We start from the raw sequence: 12,177 nt of genomic DNA, 5'->3' as shown, positions 1-12,177 counted from the left end.
GCCATGTCTCCACAGATTTAAGAGGTGCTTGTGCATTTTGGGGAGCAAAGCCATGGTTTTACATGATCCCACGCTTCCTTGTGTGATCTTGGATGAGTATCACTTCTTTGTTACTCTTGCACTACATTCCACAGGTTACTGAGAAGAAAGTGTAACTCTTTCTAGTCTGATTTTTAGACTAGATTTCTAGTCTAATTAGATTCTAATCTAGTCTATTAGATTTCTAGTCTAATTTTATTCTGATTCTAAAGCCATGTTATTCTTATTGAACTTCGAGAGAAATCACCTTAATTCCATTCATGGTATATCCATGCTTTATGTCGGGGTGCGGATAAAAGCAATTCAAGATCATGTACATTACAAAAAAAAATGATATTGTGAGCACAAAAAAATAGTGGGTACTAAAAGACTTCTGTCTTACTTATCTCTCAGGTAAGTAGACCTAGCCCAGTGCTTGGTTCTCAGTCAATACTTGGTAAATTTCAGTTTAATGAAACAGAGTTTTATAGTATTATTCACTTTAGGCAGAATTTGTGCATGCTCTTTGTCCTGAGGTCTGTTCATGACATATAGTTGTAAATAATAAATTACTATATATTGTAGTGGAATGATTAGGAATTAATTAAACCTGGTATTTCAAATGCCCTAGATGATATTTTGATATTGCAGTCCTCAAAGTCTTTCATGGACATCTCACCAAATACCTCAACAGTTCTTAACATCTATAGGCACAAGATTTGGAATTGGTCATCTGAAGTTCAAAGTGTGTGGTCACAGTGTAATCCTCACAGCCAAGCCAGAAGCAGACATGCTACAGATGGATAGAAAAGCATGTTATGTTTTTTTCAAGGACGCTCAGGAACAAAAATTTCTGTGAGACTTGGTCAGTGCATGGGAAGATTTTTTTTTTTTAATGCATACATTGTAGTAGCACACAAAGTAACTTCTTTCTGATTCAATTTCATAAATTGCTACATGAAGAAGCACTCTCTAGTAGATAATACTCAGAAATCAGCACTTAATATGGCAGTAATGGTTATTGCTGTCATTCTTTACATCTTTAAAAATAATTAAGCATTACTGCATAGGCATTATAAAGTTCCCCTATCACCATTAAGAGGATATTTGAGGTTTGATGTAATTTAGCAAATTGCATTATACAGTAGTTAAGGTTTTTATGTAGTGAAGTAAAATGCGTAGCAGTTAAGCACACTTCCCATATAATGCCTTGTACGGACCTACATGTCCCAGCTGCTGCCAGCTTTGTTCCAGTGTCATCATTGCTTTGCAGGCTGACGTTCCTGAGGGAGTGATTCGAGTGCAAGCTCCCCATCTTTCGAAAGTTTCCATGGCAATACAGCTAACAGAAGAACTGAAAGCCAGTGATGTACTTGCCAGGTTTCTCAGCCAAGAAAGGTAGAGGCCTGTTTTGTTTTAATCATTGCATAGTATAACTCACATGCTCACACGCGCGGTCTCCCTTCCTCCTCTAACACACACGTGCACATGCACACGCGCGTGCACACACACACACACAACTAGGGGTGATGGGAGGTGCTTCACCGTTTTGTCTTCCCCACAGAAAAGAAGAACAGACTTAGTAATTAGACAGTTGGAATGAGCTGGGTTCATGTGAGGTAGTTGGTGGGCAAGTTGAGCCTGTTGGGGGCAGGCTGTCCAAGCTTGCCTTCCCTGTGCCTGCAATGGGCTCGGCACACGAGAGCACTCGATATTCTTTCCAGAATGTGTGGACTGGAGGTTAAGTACTCTGTGGGGACTGTTAGGCAAATCACTAAATAAGATACAGTGGGATTAAAACAAACAAACAAAATACAACTTTTTCTGAAATATAATGAATAGAAAGAGATGCTGAAATTGAAAAGCAAGGTCTGAAGAATTGAGAGAGGACAGGCAGTCCCTGGAGCTTTGAGGTCTTCTGGACACAGAGCACACGGTCCCTGTTAGGGACAACCGAGCCTTCTCATCTGTTCTGGTGCTGCTGGGGTAGGAGGAGTCTTCTGGTAGCCTTTGGCATCCCTCTGATGATATTAGAGCATATGCTTTCTTTGACATCTTACAATAGCTTTTCTTAAATTTTAGAGGTTTAACAAGTATATTGGGTTTTCAGTTTTTATCCTTCTAATTCTTATTTTTTAATTTTTTCTTATCATGTTATGTTAGTCTCCATACAGTGCATATTGCATGGAGCACTGAGTGTTATGCTACATCGGAAACTAGTAATTCTTATTTTTTTAAACTGAAGTTATTATTTTAATGATTTCTTCCCTCATTTCTGCTCATTGAAAATTAAACTTTTCAAAAGGGATATCTGGGGCACTGGCCTCTTAGCTTATGAATTCTCCATCTTAGTCTTTGATAGAATGTCATGTCTGCATTGTAACGTTCAAGGGCATCAGTGAAGTTTTCTGCCAAAACCTCTCCAGTGTGAATACAGTACCACGAGTATTTAATATGCCTCTGCTCTGTTTAAGGCCCTCTGCTCGATGTCAGAAGGGGTATAGAGATGTATTTTAAAGTCTCTTCCCTCAGGGTTTATAAATTGGGAGAAGAGATGAGCCTGAGCAGTAACAGATGGTGGGGAAATAGAAGAGAAGCTTATCGGTCGTATCTGTGCTTTCGGTAAGCCTGCACCAACTCCCCTCTCAACAGTACTGCGAAGTAAGCACTAGTACTACTCCTGTTTTACGGAGAAGAAAACCGAGACTTTGCAAGGTCATGCATTTGATAGGTGGTGGTCCTAAATTCCAAATGTGTGGTGGTTTCCATTACCAAAGGCTGCCCTTTGAACACCCTTCTTACAAGCTAGGGTCTAACAACTGTCACAGATCTGGGGCCATTGGAGCAGAGTCTCAGAGGAGATGGAATTTTAGGAAATTAAGCCCTGAAGCAGTTATGTGTCTTTGCTCCCTAAAGGGTGTCTCTGCTTCATGAAATCAATCCACTTCCTCTCTGCTTCCTGCTGTGACCTAGTAGATACCAACTCTTGCCAATATGCTCACCAGGGATGACTGCCCATCTTCTCCCAGATCTTCTTACCTGAAGATCGTCTGGCCAGACTTCAGATGCCTAAGCAGGTCTTTCAGCCTAGATATAGTTAATTTACACAGTATTTACTCTAAGGACCCAAGTGTTCAGTTGAGTCTACATTTGTTGCTGTCCTTGCGGATGATGGAAGAGGTGACTATGGAGTCAACTGTGACTATAATATTTAGGGTATGACATGATTGCTGTAGAAAGCACCGATTTGTGACAATTGTCCTCTGCATATTTAGATTTTCTGCTCAAGGTGCTGTTATTAAGTAAGCATTTGCTGCCCCCTGGAATGGAGTCTGTTTCTATACCTCTTCCCTTTGCCCTATCCTGCTCTACCCAGAGGGACATCTGGTAAACCTCTCTGTCCATTGCTTACCCCCCCCCACCCCCAAACATTCCTCAGCTCCTTTCTCTATGCTTGAGGATGCTGAAGGCAGAGGATCTGGATCCAGTTTTTCTAGATGTCAGCTTTTCCTGTTTCTTTCTTTCTTTCTTTCTTTTTTTTTAAAGATTTTCTTTATTATTTATTTGACAGACAGAGATCACAAGTAGGCAGAGAGGCAGGCAGAGAGAGAGGAAGGGAAGCAGGCTCGCTTCTGAGCAGAGAGCCCGATGCGGGGCTCGATCCCAGGACTCTGGGATCGTGACCTGAGCTGAAGGCAGAGGCTTAACCCACTGAGCCACCCAGGCGCCCCAGCTTTTTCTGGTTCTTTTTAAGCTAGATTTATAATCTCTTTAAGTCTCAAGTTTTTTATTTGTAAGAGTAGACCATAACAGGACTTGCATTATAATCTTGTGATAATGAACCAGGAAAATGACCATGAAGCACATTAGCACTATCTATTTGGGCCATATAAGTGAAGTTCTCCATAAGTGTTTATATATATGTTCTCTTCCACCACGTTCTCCTCTTCCCCCCCCACTTGCATTCCATCAGCCCAGGGGCAGTTGGAAACCCTCCCTCCCCCATCCTTTCCCTCCCCTTTCTCCACCAAAGACAAGAACACATGAATGACATAAAGTGAATATACAATAAATTTCACATTTACTCACCAGTTTTGATAAAGGCTATTGCCATTTCTTTAATTATGGATTTATTCATTAGCATTATGCAAAGCTTGTATTTCCCAGGAAATCCAGTTTTGTGTGTGTGCGTGCGTGCGTGTGTGTGTGTGTGTGTGTTTAAAGTAGAACAAGAGCACAGATACTGGAGAAACCATCTGAGAGCAATATCTAATTCATTCCGACCCCCCACACAAGTCTCCCAAAACATTCAGCTTACTTTTCATAGAAATAATGACTCTTTTTATACTCAAAGTTTATTGCATTATGTGCTATATTACAAATAAAATAATTATTATTTAATTTTAAAAACAAGCATACACCGGTTTGGAATAAAGTGAGCTGTCTCTTGGTTAGCATACAACTCGGCAGGTGGCTTTTAACTATGGGGGCGTATGTAGCCCCAAGTGTCTATCATGTTCCAGACAGCAGAGTAGTTGAGTTGGATAACCCGGATGAGTCATGGGATTGGCGGGTTAGGAGAGCTTCTACTGTGCCATATGTAATGGTTTGAATAAAAGTCAGATCTGCTTTTCCTTTCACAGTTCCAGGGAGCATGTCTTCAGGGCCTTACAGAAGTGGTTCACAAACCCTTCTGTGCATCACAGTCTACCTGGGAGCATTTGAAAAACTGATTCTTTGGCTTGATCTAGACATACAAAATCAGTTTCTAGAGCTCTGGGTCTGAATTTTTAGCAGGTTTCTCAGGTAATTTGTATACAGCATTTTGAAAACCACTGAATTTTACTGATTTTTATTATTTGAACCCAAAGTTCTAGAAGAGTTTATTCTTTGAAGATCGTAACTCTGTAAATGCATCTCTTCCTTGTGAAACCTTCAAAATGACTATTTGCTTCCTACTTTGAGTGTGTGTAACCCCTGTATTTGAATGGCCAGCACAGGAAGGGTTATGAAGCATGTCCTATTCTTTACGTTCATCTTGTATACTGGGGCAGTTGTCAACAAACACATGATAAATACTTATTGAATAAATGCAGTGTGAAAACCGAAGTGGAAATATTTCTTTTTGTAGTTTTAGGAGGCTCTTTCTGGCCCCTATGCAAAGTAGTTGATCAAAATGATAATTTTATTGGCAGCTACAACATTATGTTACTTTTCTTTTTGATTTTACAAATTTAGATGCTGATGTATTATTTTGCCCTCAGATGTATGAGTCCATTTGTTTATTTTAATTTACAGGTGTGACATTTTTATTACCTATTTGGCACACTTAACAGATGGGAAAATACAAACGTTAGATAATTACAATGTGTCTAAGTTATGAATTTCCCATACAAGCCAGAATTCCCCAAGCACATTAAAGTGATTTACTTGCAAGCTGTTTGATGATACAACTAATCAGTTTGTTTTGTCCCTAATAGTGGGATTGCCCAGACTCTTAAGAAAGGAGAAGTTTTTTTGTATGAAATTGGAGGAAATATTGGTAAGCACATTTTGTTTCTCTCTGTGTTACATATGCTGATTTGACATTGCCAATGGTTATTATTTATATCTTTGAAGAGAAAAAAAATCAGAAGTTAAATATAGCATGCTTTAGATTGTTGATGAATTTTGTGGATTTGTTCAGTGGTCTGACTTTTCAGACTCTATTTGAGCTCCTCATACAAATGCCCATCTGTGTTAAACCTCAGCAAGGGCAAATTGCCTTAAAATAGTAGCAGCTTCTAGAATGGTAATGAACTTTTTCAAAACTTCTTTCTTTTTTATATGCTTACATCACATCTTAATAAAGGAAGTAGCTGAGCTTATTTAAGGCTAGGATTACATTTTTATTATGGCTCAGTACTAGATATTTTTAGTGAAAGCAGAAGTTATTTTTGCCACTGTTGATTGCCTTCTAAATAATGCACACTCGCACACACAAAGACCAACACAGATACACACACATACGAATACAAGCACATTGGTAATTTAGGGAATAGAAATAGAATGAATGGATTGATTCTTACCATGCCTTATATTTTAGATGCCCATTTCCAGTTACCAGTCTGTTGTACTCACCTCTATTAAAATTTAAAGTAATATTTTCTCTTTATTTTGGGACTCGAAAATGGTACAGGTGAAACAAATAAATGAAATAGTGTTTAATTTAAAATAATAATTGAAAATATTTTTAAGATTTTAAGTTTTGTGGAGTTGTTTCCTGGGACACAAAAGTGTTAGTAAATACTGAAACTTGAACACGGGCATATGAGGGCTTACTCTTAAAATAAACTGCTGGTGAGTGCTGTGAAGTGTGTAAACCTGGCAATTCACAGACCTGCACCCCTGGGGCTAATAATACATTATATGTTAATAAAAAAATAAATAAACTGCAACTCTGTTAGAAGCCTGGAAATGTCAACTCTGTTAGCAAAGTTTATTTAAATATATATATATATATATATATATATATATATATATATTTGATCTTGCATTTTACTCTTAGATATTGGGAATGAAGTATTGTTTCTTACTTAGACCCCAGACTGTTGCCGCTCTTAATAAAAGTGCATAAGCGTTTAATGAGCCATTGCAGAGCCCTTCACACAAAGTATTTTCAACTTCCTAAATTAATTCGAAACCCATTCCTTTAGAGAAGGCCTACGAAACTGACTTTTGCAGTATTTTGGCCAAGTCTTATAATGTTCTGGGAGATGGGAAAGGATGAGACCTATTTTGAAGTCTAAGATTTCAGAGTTAAGCCATGAGGAGTAAGTTTAATATTGCATCCGAGCCTCTGCACCGTTTCTGCCTCATCCAGTGTCTCTTTGATAGGAGAACGCTGCCTTGACGACGACACTTACATGAAGGACTTGTATCAGCTCAACCCCAATGCCGAGTGGGTCATCAAGTCTAAGCTGTCATAGGAGACTGAAGCTGCAGAGAACCCTGAGGACCTCCGGAGGCTCCTTGCTGGAGCAAGAGAGCAAATAAAAGAAACGGCAGGACTCTTCTATTGTTCACATGTACACAACTTATGAATAGTCACACTCTGAAGCCTTAAAAAGTTACAGATTTGTGCTGCTGCCAGAATTATGTTCATTAATAATACGATGAGCAAACAAAAGATCTCTAGAGTCAGAGGAAAAAAGGTTAATTAGCTTGGCGGCTCTTAGACTCTGTGAGAGGTGCCCGGATGTGACAGTTTGTTTTATGTGAAAATATACTCTCTTCCTCTCACTTTTTTTTTCCCTAAAATCATATATATGGTAATACGTGCTTCCTCTCCGTTTTCTCCTCATGTCTGCCTTTCCCCAACTAGGTTTGCTTTTTAACCGAAAAGATCACAAATACCAGTTATTTGGCAAGTCGTGAAGACAATGCATCTTAAAATAGACTGAATTCAACAGTATTCCTGTCACCATCGAATATTAATATTCCTCCCTTTGAATCATTTGTTCAAACAATAACATCCCACTTCTCCCCGCTGTATCACATGAAGTGATTTGCATTGTTTTCAGTTCATCTGACATATGTGTGCAGAACCGTATCTGCGATTAAGCAAATAAAACTGTCAGAAACCGCCCATTATTACTGAACTCTTAAATACTTATATATTAAGAATAAATAAAATATATCCATGTGGAATAACTGGATTATGGGTAACAAAAGAGTGAAAGCCAAATCACTTCATGTATGCTGTATTCTCCTAAGTGAAATTTATGAAGACTTAGCTGGCTTTACCTATGGTCATATTAGTATAAATATGCATGATAGTATAATCCGGTAATGATTAAGAATGCATTCTACTGAAAGAGGGATTATTTTTTCTTTTTAATTCCTAAAGAAGGCTGCAGGAAGCATTATTTTTTTCTGGGTATGACACAGTCATATGAACAAGTTTTTGTTTGTGTACTTTAGATAATCAGAGTAAATTTATTAAAATGCTGTGGAAAGTACTATTCCCAGGGAGTTTAATGCACAAACCATATTGTGACAAGAGATGAGCCTCTGAACCGTAAATAAGAGAAAAGAAGTGAGAAATGTTCAATATTTTATGGGTTTAGCGTGTAGTAAATAAAAGGTGATGTAAATGAGTGTTGCACACACTGTGTTTATGATACTTTTAGTAGTATTTTAGGGAAAATTACACATTCTCGGAAGCTCTTGATGTCATTCCAGTTAGGAGGGAAAATGCTGTTAATGAGAACAGTCGTAAATTTTTAGCCTGTAATTATAGGAGCAGCCTGTGGATATGATCACTTAAATAACATTGTTGTGATTTGTGCCATTGCTTTTTTATTTAAAAAATTTTTATAATTAAATGCATTTTTCTAAAGTATCTTCTCTTGGAATTATTACTTTTAATCCTCTGTGTTTATGAATGTACTACATTTTTGTTTGTATTTGTGTTTTTGTTAAAAGCCACTTCTTTTATTGTTCCTGTTGCTCCTGTGTAATGTTTAAATTGGGAAGACATGTGCAAGATAAAAAACTGTTTCCCTCCTTAGTTTTTTCCTTAGGCAAACTTATGTTCTTTAGGATTTTTCAAAAACACATTGTCTTCTGTTTTTGATTTTGACAATATATATTAATTTCCTAAAATGTTTTAGTAATAGTTTAAGTTAATGAAAGCAATTAATGATATAAACTTGAAATTGACTGCTTAATACATTGTTGCACAACTTCAAAAAAAGATGAGTGAATATAATGATTTAGATAAATGGCTTTTTAAAGCATATGTCAACTAACTTTTTACCGAACATTTACTATTCCCCCAGTATGTGTGTTGGTGGTGGCAGTGGTGTGGTGGGGGCAGACACGAGGCTTTTGATGATGAAAAGAATGCCAGATCTTGGTAAATAAATACAAAGATGCCATTGCATTTCGAGTCCCTAGACCTCATGACCCATAATCCTTGATCTTGAACAATATTGCTTTTACACAATCAAGAAAGAGGTCTCTCTACACTTCTAAAGAGGAGAAACTTATTAGCGTAGAGCCTCAAATATAAATGGCCTGGAATTAACCCAAATGTTTTTTCTGTAATTTTTTTTTTCTTAATGAACTTTAAATCTTGTGGTGGATTAACTTTTGTTTATATGTGAGGGACCATAAAAGCAACAAATATATTTGTTAAGAGTTTCAGACATCTTAATTCTTAAGAGAGTTACTGTTGAAAAGTTGAAGAGCTCGTTTATGATAGAAGACGTGTTGCCCTGTTAATACCTCAAAGATGTTTCCTCTTTTCTGAAATGGGTTATAATTATTTGCAATCTTTATTCACTGTAGAGTTCAACATAGACTCCCTGCTAGCACTCTTTGGGAAAAGCAATTTATTTTACTGACTTCATGAACTTTTTCATTATTTTCTTTTCCTAATTTTTGTTAAACTGGATTTCATTTTCTCTCTCATACTGATTGCTCATCCTCTTGATCGGTAGGTGGCAGTATTAGTCAGGGATTCCTTTGCGTCTAAACTATGGGAAGTTTAAAAGTGAACCTGAGTTCAGAGGTAAGTGGTTGAGAGACTCATTGCCAGGCATTTAAAGGCAGTTCGGTAAGAACACCACGGATCTCTCACTTTAATCACTGTTTTTGGAAAATTGTAAGTAATAATTAATTTCAGAGTTTCTTTGTTTCATTTATTAGTCTGCTTCTATTCTTAACCTGTGAATGGGGAGGGAGAGAGGTGAGGGGGTTTTTTTGAACCAAAGATGAGACATTTTGATGTCTATCTCAAGCAGAAGGATCAAGACAAGAGGAAAGACAGTGAACCAGGAAAGAAAAAAGGACTGTCTAGGAAGGCATAATGACATCTGTCGTTAGTGTATATGTGGTTGTTTCTTCATTCAACAAGCATTTGCTGGCCATTTACAGATATATGCCAGGTATGTTCTACCCTTGAGATACATCAGTGAACAAAATAATAAGTAAAAATGAATTAATAGGTAGAATTATCTAATATGTTAGAAGGATATAAGCGGAGTAGATCCAGACAAGAGATGAACAGATGAAAACAAACTGGTTTGAGATGCAGAGAGATTCCAAGTGGAGGGAAAGGTTCCCTGTTGGAGTAAACAGTCTCTCATTGAACCTCTAATAAAGTCTTGAAGGAAGTGAGAAAATTGTCATGTGGCGATCTGGGAGAAGAGCATTCCAGACAGAGGGAATAACCAGAACAAAGGCCCCAAAGCAGTCATCTGCTTGGCTTACCGAAGGTTAACAAGGGTACCAGTATGGCTGGAGTGGAGCGAAGCAAGGAAGATTAATGGATGAGATCAGAGAGGTAACACTGGGATAGGATGGATGATGAGATCAAGGCCTTGTACTAGGACAACTATAATTCATTGTTTAAGACATTGTTGAGAATGAAGCCGGGCACCATTGGTAAGCGTAGTAGCTATGGAGTGATAAGAAGTGGTCAGATTCTGGATATAGTTTTAAAGATCGAGTCCGTAGGGTTTCTGGTATGAGAGAAAGAAAATGCATTGTTAATCAAGACAAATCACTTTTTTTACTTGAGCAATTGGAAGTATGGAGCTTCCAACAACAGAAATAGGGAAGATGAAGGCAAATTGGGTATTCTGAGGGAGTCAGGATTCAGGAGTTCCATGGTGGGTGTGTTGAATTTGAGGTGCCAATTGGGCATCCAAGTGGCAATGTTGAATAAGCAGTTATTTGTGCAGATGGTAGGAAAGTGGTCTGGGCTGGGGTCAGTGGCATCTTCATGGACTTTTAACTTTAACCATGAGCCTGCCTGAGATCACCAAGGGAGAGAATGTGGATATAGTAGAGAAAATCACCAAGAGGTGAGCCTTGGAGATGTCCGATGTTAGAGGTTAGGAAGAGGAGAAGGAACCAGCAAAGACACTGAAAAGAAACGACCTTTGAGATGATGAAGAGATTGTGAGGTTCCAGTGACCAAGAGAAGAAAGGCAACCAAACAGAGGAGAGAAATTGTCACGTCAGATCCTACTTACAACTGACCTGAGCAGATGGCTGGGAATTGACGCCCTGGATTTACTATGTGGAGGTCATTGCCAACTTTATGAGCAGTTTCAGTAAAGTGATAGGGTGGAAGACAGATTATAGCCAGGTTGAGAGAGAAGGAGAGAGAAATCCCAAGTGTGAGTATTGGACAAATCTTAAAATTCTGCGATGCAAGGGAGCAAACAAATGAGACATTAGCTAGCAGAGGAAGTAGGAGGTGTACTGAGGGCCTTGAATGCTGGGCTAAATAGTTTTTGGAATTTATGCAATTATATGATACAGTAAGAGGTGACATGGGTACTGGAGCCAGACCACCTGGGTTAGCTAATGTGACCTAAGATAAGTCACTTAGGTCTCATTTTCTACTTTGTATAATGAGAATAATAGGAGTATTTACTTCTTGGCAGCTTACAGAATCAGTTCATAAAAAGGGCCCAGTGGGCTCAGCAGCATATCTGCCTAATGGTATTCAATAAACTTGACTAGTTTTATTAGGAGTATAGCAATCAGTATTATCAGATACAATATAATTTGCTATCTCATTTGGGGATGTTGGCTTCAAAGCCATATTACTTTTCCACCTAGAAATCACTGGCTGTAATACTTTGTCAGGGTATCTGTGATACTGTAAAGGGCAAAGAAATAATTCCATAATAAGTTTTCTCTAGTTCAAGGTGAAAGCAATTTTAAACAGGACTTGTTTCATTTAAAGTAACCTGGTGTGGGAGACAGAATTCTCTCTGCATCTCAGACCAGGAAGTCCAAGAGGAAAACAAACTGGTTTGAGATGCAGAGAGAATCCTGTCCCCTTAGGCCAGGTCCCAGAAGAAAACACATTCTTACCCAGTTTCTTTTCTTACCTGATACCTTGCTTGCCGAAAGGATAATCCTGGGCCTCTGCGGTTGGTGTTAGCTGCTCCTGCTGACAGAGGTCCCACTCCACTGTCTTGCTTTTTCTGGGTTTGTGATTTCTCAAATTTTATTTTTAATAAATCTAGCAATAGTAATTTTCCTTCCATTTCACTTGGCCTGACATCTTAGAATCTGGACTTGGCATCCAGCTTCTTTTTCACTTCTAACCTGAAGCATTACATGGGGTAACTTGTCTCTGATACAAAGGGTATT

General features: G+C 38.2%; 1 protein-coding gene across 2 annotated transcripts in view; it reads left to right on the top strand.

Moving 5' to 3' along the window:
- The window catches only part of ARHGAP18 (Rho GTPase activating protein 18), a 131,689-nt gene extending 123,288 nt beyond the window's left edge, over positions 1 to 8,401 (top strand). Inside the window, exons 13-15 of one of the 2 annotated variants that reach the window (XM_047732991.1) lie at positions 1,292 to 1,416; positions 5,499 to 5,560; positions 6,895 to 8,401. In XM_047732991.1, coding sequence (XP_047588947.1) covers positions 1,292 to 1,416; positions 5,499 to 5,560; positions 6,895 to 6,986 — 279 coding nt within the window. In that variant the 3' untranslated portion in view covers positions 6,987 to 8,401. The remainder of the gene's footprint in view (positions 1 to 1,291; positions 1,417 to 5,498; positions 5,561 to 6,894) is intronic. The other variant, XM_047732992.1, reaches the window with a different exon arrangement.
- The last annotated feature ends 3,776 nt before the right edge of the window (positions 8,402 to 12,177 follow it).

The sequence above is a fragment of the Lutra lutra genome, chromosome 6, assembly GCF_902655055.1.
Source record: "Lutra lutra chromosome 6, mLutLut1.2, whole genome shotgun sequence".
Lineage (NCBI taxonomy): Eukaryota > Metazoa > Chordata > Mammalia > Carnivora > Mustelidae > Lutra > Lutra lutra.
This window is presented reverse-complemented; position numbering and strand designations above follow the sequence as displayed.